Here is a 12,788-nt window from a genome sequence, read left to right as displayed (position 1 = left end):
AAAAATAAAAGTATAAATAGATATAGGGCTATAGAAATAGTATATTTTTTCAGTTATTTGTAGTAATGCTATTAAGCTACGTTCAACAATCTGCATATATGTCTTTATTGACTAGATACGGAAGAAGATATAATAGATATAGGGCTATAGAAATAGTATATTTTTTCAGTTATTTGTAGTAATGCTATTAAGCTACGTTCAACAATCTGCATATATGTCTTTATTGACTAGATACGGAAGAAGAAAACCGTTCTTCATCTTCCTAGGGGCGCAGTGTGTGGTCGGTGTGGTGACAGCTTTCGCACCAGATTTTTCATCCTTTACAATTCTCCGGTTTTTCATGGGAACGACAGTGCCTGGAGTTTTATCGTCCCCATCAGCCTTAGGTAAGCATTATAAAGTGAGACTGGATAATGACCTGTCTTGATAAATTAGAAATGAGTATACGACTTCTGACGTTCGTAAAATCTCCTTTCACAGGCATCCATCTAAAAGGACTTTACTCTATGTATTTTTTTTCTATAAGACAGGGTTGTCCAAAAGTTAGTTATTGCTACACTTAAATCTTTACAGTGTGAGCAAAATTTTATTTGCGGCACCAAAACCCATTTGCTGTTGTTGTTACAAATCTCTGTGCCATGCTTTAGTGAGGTTCACTTATCCTCGTTGAAGGTAAGAATAAAACAGTACTCATATTATTGTTTTGCATTACTTACGGAATCTTGATAAATTACAGAAAGGTGTCACGATCTTAGCTTCTTTTACACACACACACAAACACGCATAGTCGTTTTTTTTTGTTTTTTTTGTTTTCCCTGCAAAACTCTATTTGTTTGTGTGTGTGTGTGTGTTTTACAGCAAAGGCTATCTGCTGTGTCCACCGAGAGCAGTCGAACCCCTAACTTTAGCTTTGTAACTCCGCAGACTTTCCGCTATCCCACCAGGGGACCCTGTGTAAGTTACCCTTTTTTTGTCTTCCTGTGTAAGTTAACTCTTTTCCTGCCCCTGAAACAACTTTATATGTTCCTGTGTGAATCAACTACATCTATGCTCCTACAATTTATAGACCTTATAACAACACATTTCAGCTTTGATCAGCAGAACAAGCTCAGCAATCATTATATCCCAATAATTAGGCTTAAATCTTATGAACCTTGTAGCTTAGTAAAGCCATAAGAGTACTGATTATTTATCTCATAAAATCATAAAACTTGATTACAACTCAAGTTTCGAGTAACTAATAAAAAAAGATTATACTGATGCTCAGAAGAAGAAAAAAGTTTGTATCAGCTAAAAGACGATAAAAATTTTACAGATAAAAACTATTTCCCTGGCTTGATACTTTTAACATATTGTTTTTACTTCGAATCTAAGCCATGAAATCTGTTTAGGAAAATTAATTTAATAAGGACATATTTTTATCTAAGGCATAAACATTCATTCTTTATTAATATATTTGGGTGGTGTATAGTTAAACGCGCAATCAATCCTGTATACGTTCATTTTATTCAGCAGGGAAAATATATTAAAGAAAGAGAAAAATTAAATTGTACTAGAAAGCCAATAAAGATTTTTTTTCATTTACTTATTCAAGACAAAAAAAAACTAGTTAAAGTTATGAAAAATATTTGCATTCTTTCTAGCAAAGTACACGCATTACAGAGCCTAAAACGTAGGTTTTTCCAAGTGCCAGCTCTCAGAACAAGACCATCGATTCCTCTCGGTTGATGTTTGCTCTGTTTAGGCGTGCAGTAACAAATAGTTCATCTGAGATACGTTAGATGTAGATAACGGAAAGTCGATGCATAAAAGAAAATCTAGTTTTCCTTTTTATATAGTTTATGTGATGAGTTAAACGTGCATGCGATGGCTCCGTGTGCATGAACGAGCTTTTTGAAGCATTTATGTAATATTACTTTTAAATTGAACTTTCTAATTTATTCAGTACAGTGAGAACTTTTCAAAATTTTTTAGTTTGATGGCTTCTCTTGCGCTGTCTGTCTGTCTGCTTGTTTATAACTCAGTTTATTTATTGTTCTCGGTATTTGAAAAGTTTTGTTCCTATTCAAGTAGGTGAGATATTTTTATGTAATAATTAGTTCCAATAGAAGGGATTATAACCAGAATTAAATATAGGCGTCTCTTGGATGCAACTTTGTTCATCCAGATAGTTAGAATTAAAATTTTGTTGTTGTTGTTGTTTTCTGTTTAGATAGACTAACAAATTAATTTTTTTTTATCAATGATGTACATAATGCTGTTTTATTTAGCACGGATTTTCTTCAATCATTTAAAACTAAACTGCTGGATAGAAAAATAAACTATTTGTTTAGAAATTCTGAATATCCTTCGTTTTTTTAGAGTAAAAAAGCAATGGAATTATAAATGACTCTTTATACAAAAATTCCTTTGTGAATTGCGACAGAATACCTTGTGATTTGTGGCTTACATTTATCTCTACAATTACGAATATATGTATTAAACGGAGGTAGATTATAAGCTGAGGAGCAATATCTTATTTTCTGTTATTCTATAGCTACACATGTTTGTAGCTTTCTAGATCACATCACCGAACATGCTCGCCTTTTTGGCTGTGGTGGCATTATGTGACGGTCAATCCCACTATTCGATTAGAGTAGCCCAAGATTTGGCTGTAGGTGGTGTTGACTAGCTGTCTTCCCTCTAGTCTATCACTTCTAAATTAAAGATGGCTAGCGAAAATAGCTCTCGAATAGCTTTGCGCAAAAGCCAACAAACATACATTCTAAATTTTATTTGGATCTACTTTATTGTTGTCGTACATGACAGAAATGACTTCCTAGCAAGCAGTGAATTACTTAAACTGTATGATATAAAAATATTTGTTTCAGATTTAGTAAAACTCTTGTTATTGTACGAAATATTGAAATTACTACGTATTGTTTTGCTCTATAAAAAACTAAGGACCTTTGACTCTTTTCTAAGTTCTTTGCTTTCTAATCTTTTAGATTTGTCCTTACTTTTTCACAACATGGAAGTCGTGATTTTTATACATTGTCTGAACATTTTTAAGAGTTTATATCTCATTTTTAACTCCAATAACATTGATGCTATAACTAGATTTTTAAAGATCTTATTAACCTGGTAACTGATAATTTTGTTGTAGCCCGTGAAATTGTGGGTTCTCCTTATCGGGTGAAGATTTGGTTCGTGAGCACTGCAGCCCGGAGTCTGGGAGTCCTACTTCTTGCTCCCATTGCTGTATTGATTCGAGATTGGACCCTACTTTCTCTGACCACTAGTCTTCCCTTTGTGGCTTTCTTTTTCTACTGGTGGTAAGCTTTTTTCTTTTTTTAGTTTCCATGTTTTGTTCCTGATCTTTCAATTCTCCATGCCCTTTCTTAATAGAGAGCTGAGATGCGATGGAGTTATTAGTTTGAAAGCCGTAAATACCAGATAATATATTACACTAAAAAGAGTTTCTGAGTTTTCTTATACGAGAAAGAAAACGTTCGACAAATGATATATCTGAACAAAAGCTTTTCTTTGTTAAACTTATTCTCTCGTTGCATTCACACTGGCACGAAATCCATTAGATACAACAGATGAATGTCCATCGACAGGTGCTTCAAAAACGAAATGGAGTTTCAGTCAACAGAGCAGCAACTTCGTTATTTTTTACTTTTCTTGTTTTTTTCTCTCTCTTCTCCTTCACCACTCTGAATTTAAGGTGGAGAAAAAGAGCTTTTCACAGAATTCTGTTCTATAAATCAGATCTTAGTGATAGGGAAGAAGAAGCACTAAAAATATGACAACAGTTGTATAGTCTTCTTTGTTCAACTTTCTCATGAAACCATTTTACAGGACACAACCACTATCGTGTGAGATTGGCAGTCGTGGTATCAAATGAAAAAAATATGTGAGAACTTAATAAAACAGATTCTACTATCCTGGCACCACCGTGGGTCATGTGACTATCACTACTTTGTTAAATCTTGTCCTTAGATTTTTTTTATAAATTGATTAGGAACATTTATTCATCATTTGTAAAACAGACAAATAGCTGTGACAAGTGTTATATATCAAGTTATACATATACGTATATATTTGTAACTTAGTGACGTAATAATTATGTTAGAACCACTACTGAACTGTTAAATCACATCTTAAAAACTCAAAAAATAAACTACCAAGTATTTATCTTTTTTCTATAAATACACGAATTGATCAATAAAAAGGTGTATGTAGAACTTCTGGAGTTCAAAGCTGAGGAACTCAACTCAAAAATAGAAACTTACCAACATTTCTATCTGACTTTGTATAAAGTTAGTAAGCTATGTAAAAAGGTGAATACAAATTTGATTCCCGCAAATTAGCAATGTCATATTATTAGAAAAGTTCAAAGATCAAACGGGAGCTGATGAACAACGTCTGCATTTCCTCGAGCCTTCCCCAAGCTATAATGTAATAAAAGATCTATATACGTATCAAGATTTTGAAGGGAATTTAATAATAAGTATGTAGTATCGATGGAACAACGGAACCTTTATATATCAAAGCCAATTCATTATGGAAAATGCCAGGATACGATGGAATTCCAGGAGAGGATATTCATAGTGGAACAAACAAGTGCTCGCAAAACATTAATTAAGTACTTGCCAGACTGTCTCGACGAGCTAAACTTGTGCTGAATTACGTCTTACAGTAATAAAACGAACATAATATAGGGTACTCTAACTTGCTGTAAATTATATTAATTAAAACCAGAAAGTGATGTTAATTGTTTTTTGTTTGCATCTGTCAAAGGTTTCTCTATACATTTTATGCTAGTTTTTATGACTCACAATTTACATATTTGTATATTTTAATTCAACAGGCTATAAAGACTTTAGCACCTCGTTATTATTTCTGTAATGTCGTATATCATGATGCTTTAGATGCTTTAAACAACATCAATAATTATATTAATTATTTTTAAAATGTATCAGAAATGTACAAAAGATAATGTGTTTATACATTAACACGTTTTTTTTTTGTTTAATTTGTTTAAAATAGATTAATAATAGCGGCTAGTTCAAAGTTTAAAATTTCTATTAACATAGTTGTAAGTTTAAAAAAGCTGTTTTCAGGAAAGATTTGATTAAATATAAATACTTTACATATATTAAAGTTATGTTCTAATATATAAGAAATATACAGGGTGTCCGAAAATTATGTTAACAGATTTAATAACATTTATTACTGACTTTGTTTATATTCTTGTTACGCTGCCATGACATTTCATGCATACTGTAGTGTTAATTTAATATAACTGTAGTAGGTATTGTAGTAATTATTCAAGGCTCCAGTCCCTGAAACACAAATAAACTGGAGCATGAAATTTTATTGAAAATGAGTATTGAAGTAAAGCAGAAACTGTGTTGAATATTAACTACTTAGTGTTGAATATTAACTACTTAATGTTGAATATTAACTACTTAGTGTTGAATATTAATTAATTACTGTTCAATATTAACTACTAAGTGTTGAATATTAATTACTTAGTGTTGAATCTTAACTACTTAGTGTTGAATATTAACTACTTAGTGTTGAATATTAATTACTTACTGTTTAATATTAATTAATTACTGTTGAATATTAATTAGTTACTGTTCAATATTAATTACTTACTGTTGAATATTAATTACTTAGTGTCGAATATTAACTACTTAATGTTGAATATTAACTACTTAATGTTGAAAATTAACAACTTAATGTTGAATATTAACTACTTAGTGTTCAATTGAAGTACTTATTGTTGAATATTAATTACTTAGTGTTGAATCTTAACTACTTAGTGTTGAATATTAATTACTTAGTGTTGAATCTTAACTACTTAGTGTCGAATATTAACTACTTACTTTTGAATATTAACTATTTAATATTGAATATTAACTACTTAGTGTTGAAAATTAGCTACTTAGTGTTGAATATTAACTACTTAATGTGGGATATTAAATACTTACTTTAGTTAATGAATTATGTTTTAACATGGTTACCTACTATTAGACCTTTTTCTCCTAAGAAATTAGAGCATCTCTTTCACGTTTCCGTTTTTAAGCCTCTAAATATTACTGATAGTTTTTCAAAAGTAGATCATAAAACTGGTGACGAATTCATTCTTAGGAATTACTAGGGTTTCCCAATAAAGACATTGTGTTCATGAAAGTAAACCAGTTTCTGATAATTTACTAAATATTACTCACATGTAACATTTCTGAACGAACCTAATTTTAAAAAATTGCACGTCAACATTTTATCAATAACTCTATAATAGTCATTCTATAACGAAACAGTCGTTAGGGTTCTTCCAGAGTCGCCTCCTTGGCTCATCACAAGAGGGCGCTTTCAAGAAACCGGACGTCTTTTATGTAACATCTCCCAAACCAATGGAAAAAATATTTCACCAGATTTCATAGTCAGCCTTAAGGTAGGAATTCATGATGATTTGAACTTATGAAATATTACAGCCTTTAAATTGCACTTACTTACGAATAATTCTAATACATAAAAAAACTTCAAATCTGGAAATAAAAATTAATACTTCATAAAAAAATATACTATCATACGTGGATACAAATAGGACCCCAGCAAACAACTAAAAAGTTCTAACCATAACAAAACTTATTTATTTTAAACTTATCAAGGCAATCCAGCTCTATTTCTACATCTTTACAGTTTGAATGATTATTGCAATACTTATTATAATAAATTAGTTTAATTACTGATTACATGATAGATGTAGCAAATACATCTGATCTGAATAAAGAACAAAATACTCATGTATTTGTAAATAAAGTCAGAAAAACATTTTTTTGATGGAAAACTAATTCAACTTTATGAAGTGAGGATCTGATTCCATTGCATTAATAGGGTTTTAATTTTAAGTACGAGGAAACTTCTTCTTCAGTATAACTTCATTAAAACAATGATGTGTATGTTCCTTTAACTTTTGTGTGCTGCTTAAAAGCTTAAGAGTGGTAATTTTTCATCGAGAGTGTTATATTATGGAGAATTCAAATAAAATATAAAGCACTTTTTATGACATTACTTCTTCATAAATGCATGATTCAACTCAAGCAATTGGATGACAATCTTTGATAATTTACAGATTAAAACAGTTATGTTTATTGACGCTTCTAACAGTGAAACTGAATACGCCATAACGTAACAATGCAGTTCGTATTCATTGATTTTCTTTACAACATTTAAAGGGTTCTACTTGACTTCCAACAGTTGAACTCTACTAACCAACAGTTCTGTTCAACAGTCCCACAGCTGTGCTTTACTGTCTAACGGTTCTGTTTATATTTCCAACAGATGTGCTGTACTGTACAACAGTTCTGTTTAACAGTCCCACAGCTGTGCTTTACTGTCTAACGGTTCTGTTTATATTTCCAACAGATGTGCTGTACTGTACAACAGTTCTGTTCAAATGTCCAACAGCTGAACTGTACTATCCAACAGCTGAACTGTATTATCCAACAGTTCTGTTCATATGTCCAACAGCTGTGCTGTACTATCCAACATTTCTCTTCATATGTTCAACAACTGTGTTGTACTGTCCAACAGTTCTGTTCATATGTCCAACAGCTGAACTGTATTATCCAACAGTTCTGTTCATATTTCCAACAGCTGAACTGTACTATCCAACAGTTCTGTTCATATATCCAACAGCTGAACTGTATTGTCCAACAGTTCTGTTTATATGTCCAATAGCTATTCTGTACTGTCCAACAGTTCTGTTTATATTTTCAATAGCTATGCTCTACTGTCCAACAGTTTTGTTTATATGTCCAATGGCTATGCTTTACTGCCCAACAGTTCTGTTTATATGTCCAATAGCTGTGCTGTACTGTCCAACAGTTCTGTTTATATGTCCAATAGCTATGCTCTACTGTCCAATATTTCTGTTTATATGTCCAGTAGCTATGTTCTACTGTCCTTCGGTTCTGTTTATATTTCTAATAGCTGTGCTGTACTGTCCAACAGTTCTGTTTATATGTCCAGTAGCTATGTTCTACTGTCCAACAATTCTGTTTATATTTCTAATAGCTGTGCTGTACTGTACAATAGTTCTGTTTATATTTCCAATAGCTGTGATCTACTGTCCAACAGTTCTGCTTATATGTCCAATATCTATGCTCTATTGTCCAATAGTTCTGTTTATATGTCCAGTAGCTATGTTCTACCGTCCAACAGTTCTGTTTATATTTCCAATAGCTGTGCTGTACTGTACAATAGTTCTGTTTATATGTCCAATAGCTGTGATCTACTGTCCAACAGTTCTCTTTATATGTCCAATAGCTATACTCTACTGTTTTCAGAAACATCTTCAAAAGTAATATGGTAACGTTGCGCCGAATTTTATCATAAATTATGTCATTGAACGGTGAGGTTATTGTGTTGAGTGGTCATTTCACTTTTATCTACGGTTCTAGGCTATCCCTTGGAATGTTCAATGATAGCATAGAAAAACTGCATTATTCTATATGATAAAGTGTACCATATACAACAGAACCGAAGATTCGTTCAGTTGTAATTATTAGAATTCTCTTTGAAGTATTTACTATTGAAAGAAACTGCTATGGTTTTTGTATGTTTCATCATTCTAAAAGTACTCAACTGGGATACTGAAAAGATCTATTAGAATTAAAGAACTTTCGATGTGTTTAAGAATGTCTTTCAAGACAATTCTTTCTTGGAAGCATGCAAAATAACCATTTCAAGCTTGCTTCGTTGGATATTAATACAGTATCGTTTAAAAAATTATTGTCATGTTTGTATTATTCTACGTTTTATATTCATTTCTTCTGAAATCACTTGTATGGGACGAACTTTTTATTGAATTCTAACTTTCTTTCAGAGAAAATTCCGAATAGAAACAGCTTTACAGGATGGCAGCACTAAGAAAGCCGAGCCAACGCTACTCAATCTTTTCTACACACCAAACCTATGTAGAAAAACATTACTCATAATGTCCATCTGGTTAGTAGTAATATCTTAACATTGTTCATCTGGTGAGTATTTTAATGTGTTAACATTGTTCATCTGGTGAGTATTTTAATGTGATAACATTGTTCATCTGGTGATTATTTTAATATGATAACATTGTTCATCTGGTGAGTAATTTAATATTTTAGCATTGTTAATCTGGTGAGTATCTTAACATTGTTCATCTGAAGAGTATTAACATTTTACCTTTGTTCAAATGGTGTGTTTTAACAAGTTAACATTACTCATTATTGAGTATTAGCATGTTAAGTTTTTTTCTGGTAAATATTTTACCATGTTAACATTGTTCAGCTGGTGAGTATTAACATTTTACCTTTGTTCAAATGGTGTGTTTTAACAAGTTAACATTGCTCATTATTGAGTATTAGCATGTTAAGTTTTTATCTGGTAAATATTTTACCATGCTAACATTGTTCAGCTGGTGAGTATTAATGCTGTTTTGGTGTGTATTAACATGTAAAAGTTGTTCGCCTGTTGAGTATTAACGTGTTAACATTGTTCTTCTGATTACTGTTAACATGGTTAAAATCTTTCATGGACTGATTATTACATGTTAACATTGTTCCACTTGTATTAGCATACTATTATTATTCGCTTACGTACCCGTAAACTCGAAACTTTGTACATTTTGATATCAACATGCTAACGTTGCCTGTCTATATATCTTGAAGCACGAGATATGTTTTCACTTTAGTATTATTGTGTTAACATCGTTTATCTACATGCTATGGATTTGAAACATCTTATACCCTCTGGTACTAGCATGATGTCATTGTTTATCTATAGAATTCAAAACCCAAGGAACTTTATTCATTTGAGTTCTTAGATGCTAACACTGTTTACTTATATATATATATATCATAAAACACTAACATTTTGTACGTTTGAACATAAAGTTGCAAGTATTATGTTTAGATACACTGGCAATATACTCTAGAAAAAAAATACTTTGTACACTAGAATATCAGTATATTAACAACTAGCTGGAGTATCCGTCTCCTAGACGGAAGTTATGTAAATTCATAATTAATGAAAGGTTATCTTAGGACATGAAAAGTTGCTTTCCTTATATGTAATTGAAAAAAAAAAAGCTCAAAAAACGCCCATAAAAACACAAAATTTGAAACCGCAAGTTTGCATGTATCTCCGCATGGACCCAACAAACCGAAATAGTTACATGGACATACAACAGGCAAAAGACAGTTCTATTATATATATATTTGTGTGTATATATATATATACATACATATATATATGATATATCCCATGGTTCTAACAGTTTGTACGTTTCAATATTAGCTAGTCGATATTTTTACTGTATACTCTGGAACATAAATACTTCGTAACAATTGAGTTAATTCCATTTTTGAAACAAAAATACTTCATTATTCCCTTTCTTAACATTTTCAGTTTTATATAACATAAGCTCTTTTCCCTTTGTTTTTATTCATAAAGTCTACTGTACGGTCGATGTTCCTAGTTATCGCTAATGGAAAATCTTTGACCGAACGCATAACTTTCAAGACTCTCTAGATTTGATCTAACATGCGAAATAACAATTATTATCCTAATGCATTACATCCAAAAAGGCAGTTTAACGAGCCAATTCTTCCACATCATAATGATTTGAATAGCATATTTTTAGTGGAAGAATGTTGGGCAGATGTTTTTATTGGTAATATTTGTCTTGTTCTTATTGGTTTTTTAAAAAAAAATATAAAACTAAACTAAAACTGTATAAAATTCGTCGAAATATCTCTTGAAGAAGATGACTGTGCTTATCAAAAGGGAGGGATAGGCGTTTTATTTTCAGCTCGTTTATATTGATTACATTAATGTGGTTGGACAATGCAAATTTTATAGACCATTAGTGAGAGTGGATTGGTGAGATCAAATATTTTGTGATCTCAGTTTTGTTTTTGTATTGTGTGTGTGTGTGCGTGCTTTCACGATAATTGGACAAAAGTTATTGGCACAAATAAAATCGTTCAATTGCTTTTCATTTCCAGAACAAATTTTCTTTTCCCCTCTTGCGACCTAAAATGGCTTTAGATTAGAATTTCCATTTACGGTTTTATTTTGTTGTCGTAAGAAAACCAAGCAGTGTTTTACTGATATTTTCAGACTGTATCTCTGTAAGAATCATTCCAAGAAACAACTGTCATCCTTATAAAACTATGAGATCGAATACTCTATTTTTTTTTTAGCCTTAAAAGCTTCTTATCCATTTCAATGTCTTTTTTTGTTAATTTATTTCATTTGAGCTCATCTAAGCTGTACAGATAGAAAAAAAAATACAATCATTCAATAGTTTAATCCCATATTTTAATGTCTATGCAAATTAACAATTATCATTAAAAGTATTTATGATTTTTTCATTGACCAAGTAGAACTACTTGTTTGGCGCATCTTTTTTTGTAAAAATCTAACAACATTTGCCATCATAAAAGCGCCGTTTCATTTGATCCATTTTACAATTTTTCGACATTTTAGCTCATACTTGATCGTTGTATTTAGCTGATCTGTTCTTTAACTAACTTTATTACACAAAACTTTCTATATTTAGTGTCCCACGGTGGGTTAGTGTTAAGTTTACGAACTTACAACGCTAAAATCGGGGGGACTCGTTTCCCTTAGGTAGACAGAGTGCAGATAGCCCGTTGTGTAGCTTTGCACTAAGAATAAACATCAATCTTCGTTTATATTTGGTGTTTTATAAACTCATTGACAAGTAACTTTTACAAATATTTCTTATATAAATTTTTGTTTGAGAAAAGTTTGTTTTGATCAAGCTTGGTGAAATACAACTCATCACAGCAAATGTTGAAATTTAAATTTCATGTTACAGGTAAAATATTTTCCAATAAAAACATTCATCACAACATTCATGTTTATTATCCTGTTAAAAATTAAAAAGTTCTACACCCTTTCCATCAAACCCGGCATGGTCAGGTGGTTAGGGCGCTCGACTCGCAATCTGCGGGTCGCGGGTTCGAATCCCCATCACACACACATGCTCGCCCTTTCAGCCGTGGGGCGTTATATTGGTGCCAATCAATCCCACTATTCGTTGGTAAAGTTGGCGTGGGTAGTGATGACTAGCTTCCTTCCCTCCAGTCTTACACTGCTAAATTAGGGACGCGTAACGCAGATGGCCCTCGTGTAGCTTTGCGGGAAATTCATAACAAACAAACAATCCATAAAACCTAGGAGAAAAAATCAGTAGTAAGTTTTCTAGAAAAAATAAACTATTTACAAATCTATAGTATGGCGTCGAGATAGATACAAACCTATCATAGGTTGTGTACAGACTGAAATCTGGTCATTTCAGAAAATTATACCACATAAATATTCAATAGGTGACCTTCACGACTCAATTGACATTTGTTTTCAATCCACTAATATTTTTTTTTCAGGTTGTTGAATTCTACTTCCTTCGTTGGATTAACATATTATGCGTTTGAAATCGATGAACACGTCAACTTAAACTATTTTCTTGCGTGCTGTGCAGAGTTTTTAGGGGTAATATTGCCCTTATGTTTCTTACATCAGTCAAGTCGACGATGCTCAGTAGTAGCGTCCTCTACCATTAGCGGTGTGCTTCTCTTGGCCCTTCTCAGTCCATCATTAGGTAAGTAGTACGATTCTACATAATCTATCTTAAGAACGTAGTATAATCCTACACTGACCATCATTAGGTAAGTAGTACGATTCTACATAATCTATCTTAAGTACGTAGTATAATCCTACACAGA

General features: G+C 31.9%; 1 protein-coding gene across 1 annotated transcript in view; it reads left to right on the top strand.

The window, feature by feature from the left end:
• Positions 1-12,788, top strand: part of LOC111086735 (carcinine transporter-like) — a 111,034-nt gene that overhangs the window by 80,137 nt on the left and 18,109 nt on the right. Inside the window, exons 3-7 of the mRNA XM_022390785.1 lie at positions 232-386; positions 3,146-3,314; positions 6,322-6,448; positions 8,885-9,006; positions 12,450-12,664. Coding sequence (XP_022246493.1) covers positions 232-386; positions 3,146-3,314; positions 6,322-6,448; positions 8,885-9,006; positions 12,450-12,664 — 788 coding nt within the window. The remainder of the gene's footprint in view (positions 1-231; positions 387-3,145; positions 3,315-6,321; positions 6,449-8,884; positions 9,007-12,449; positions 12,665-12,788) is intronic.

The sequence above is a fragment of the Limulus polyphemus genome, unplaced genomic scaffold (genome assembly GCF_000517525.1).
Source record: "Limulus polyphemus unplaced genomic scaffold, Limulus_polyphemus-2.1.2 Scaffold1375, whole genome shotgun sequence".
Classification (NCBI taxonomy): Eukaryota; Metazoa; Arthropoda; class Merostomata; order Xiphosura; family Limulidae; genus Limulus; species Limulus polyphemus.
The sequence above is the reverse complement of the archived record's forward strand: the minus strand, read 5'-3'. Positions and strand labels throughout refer to the sequence as shown.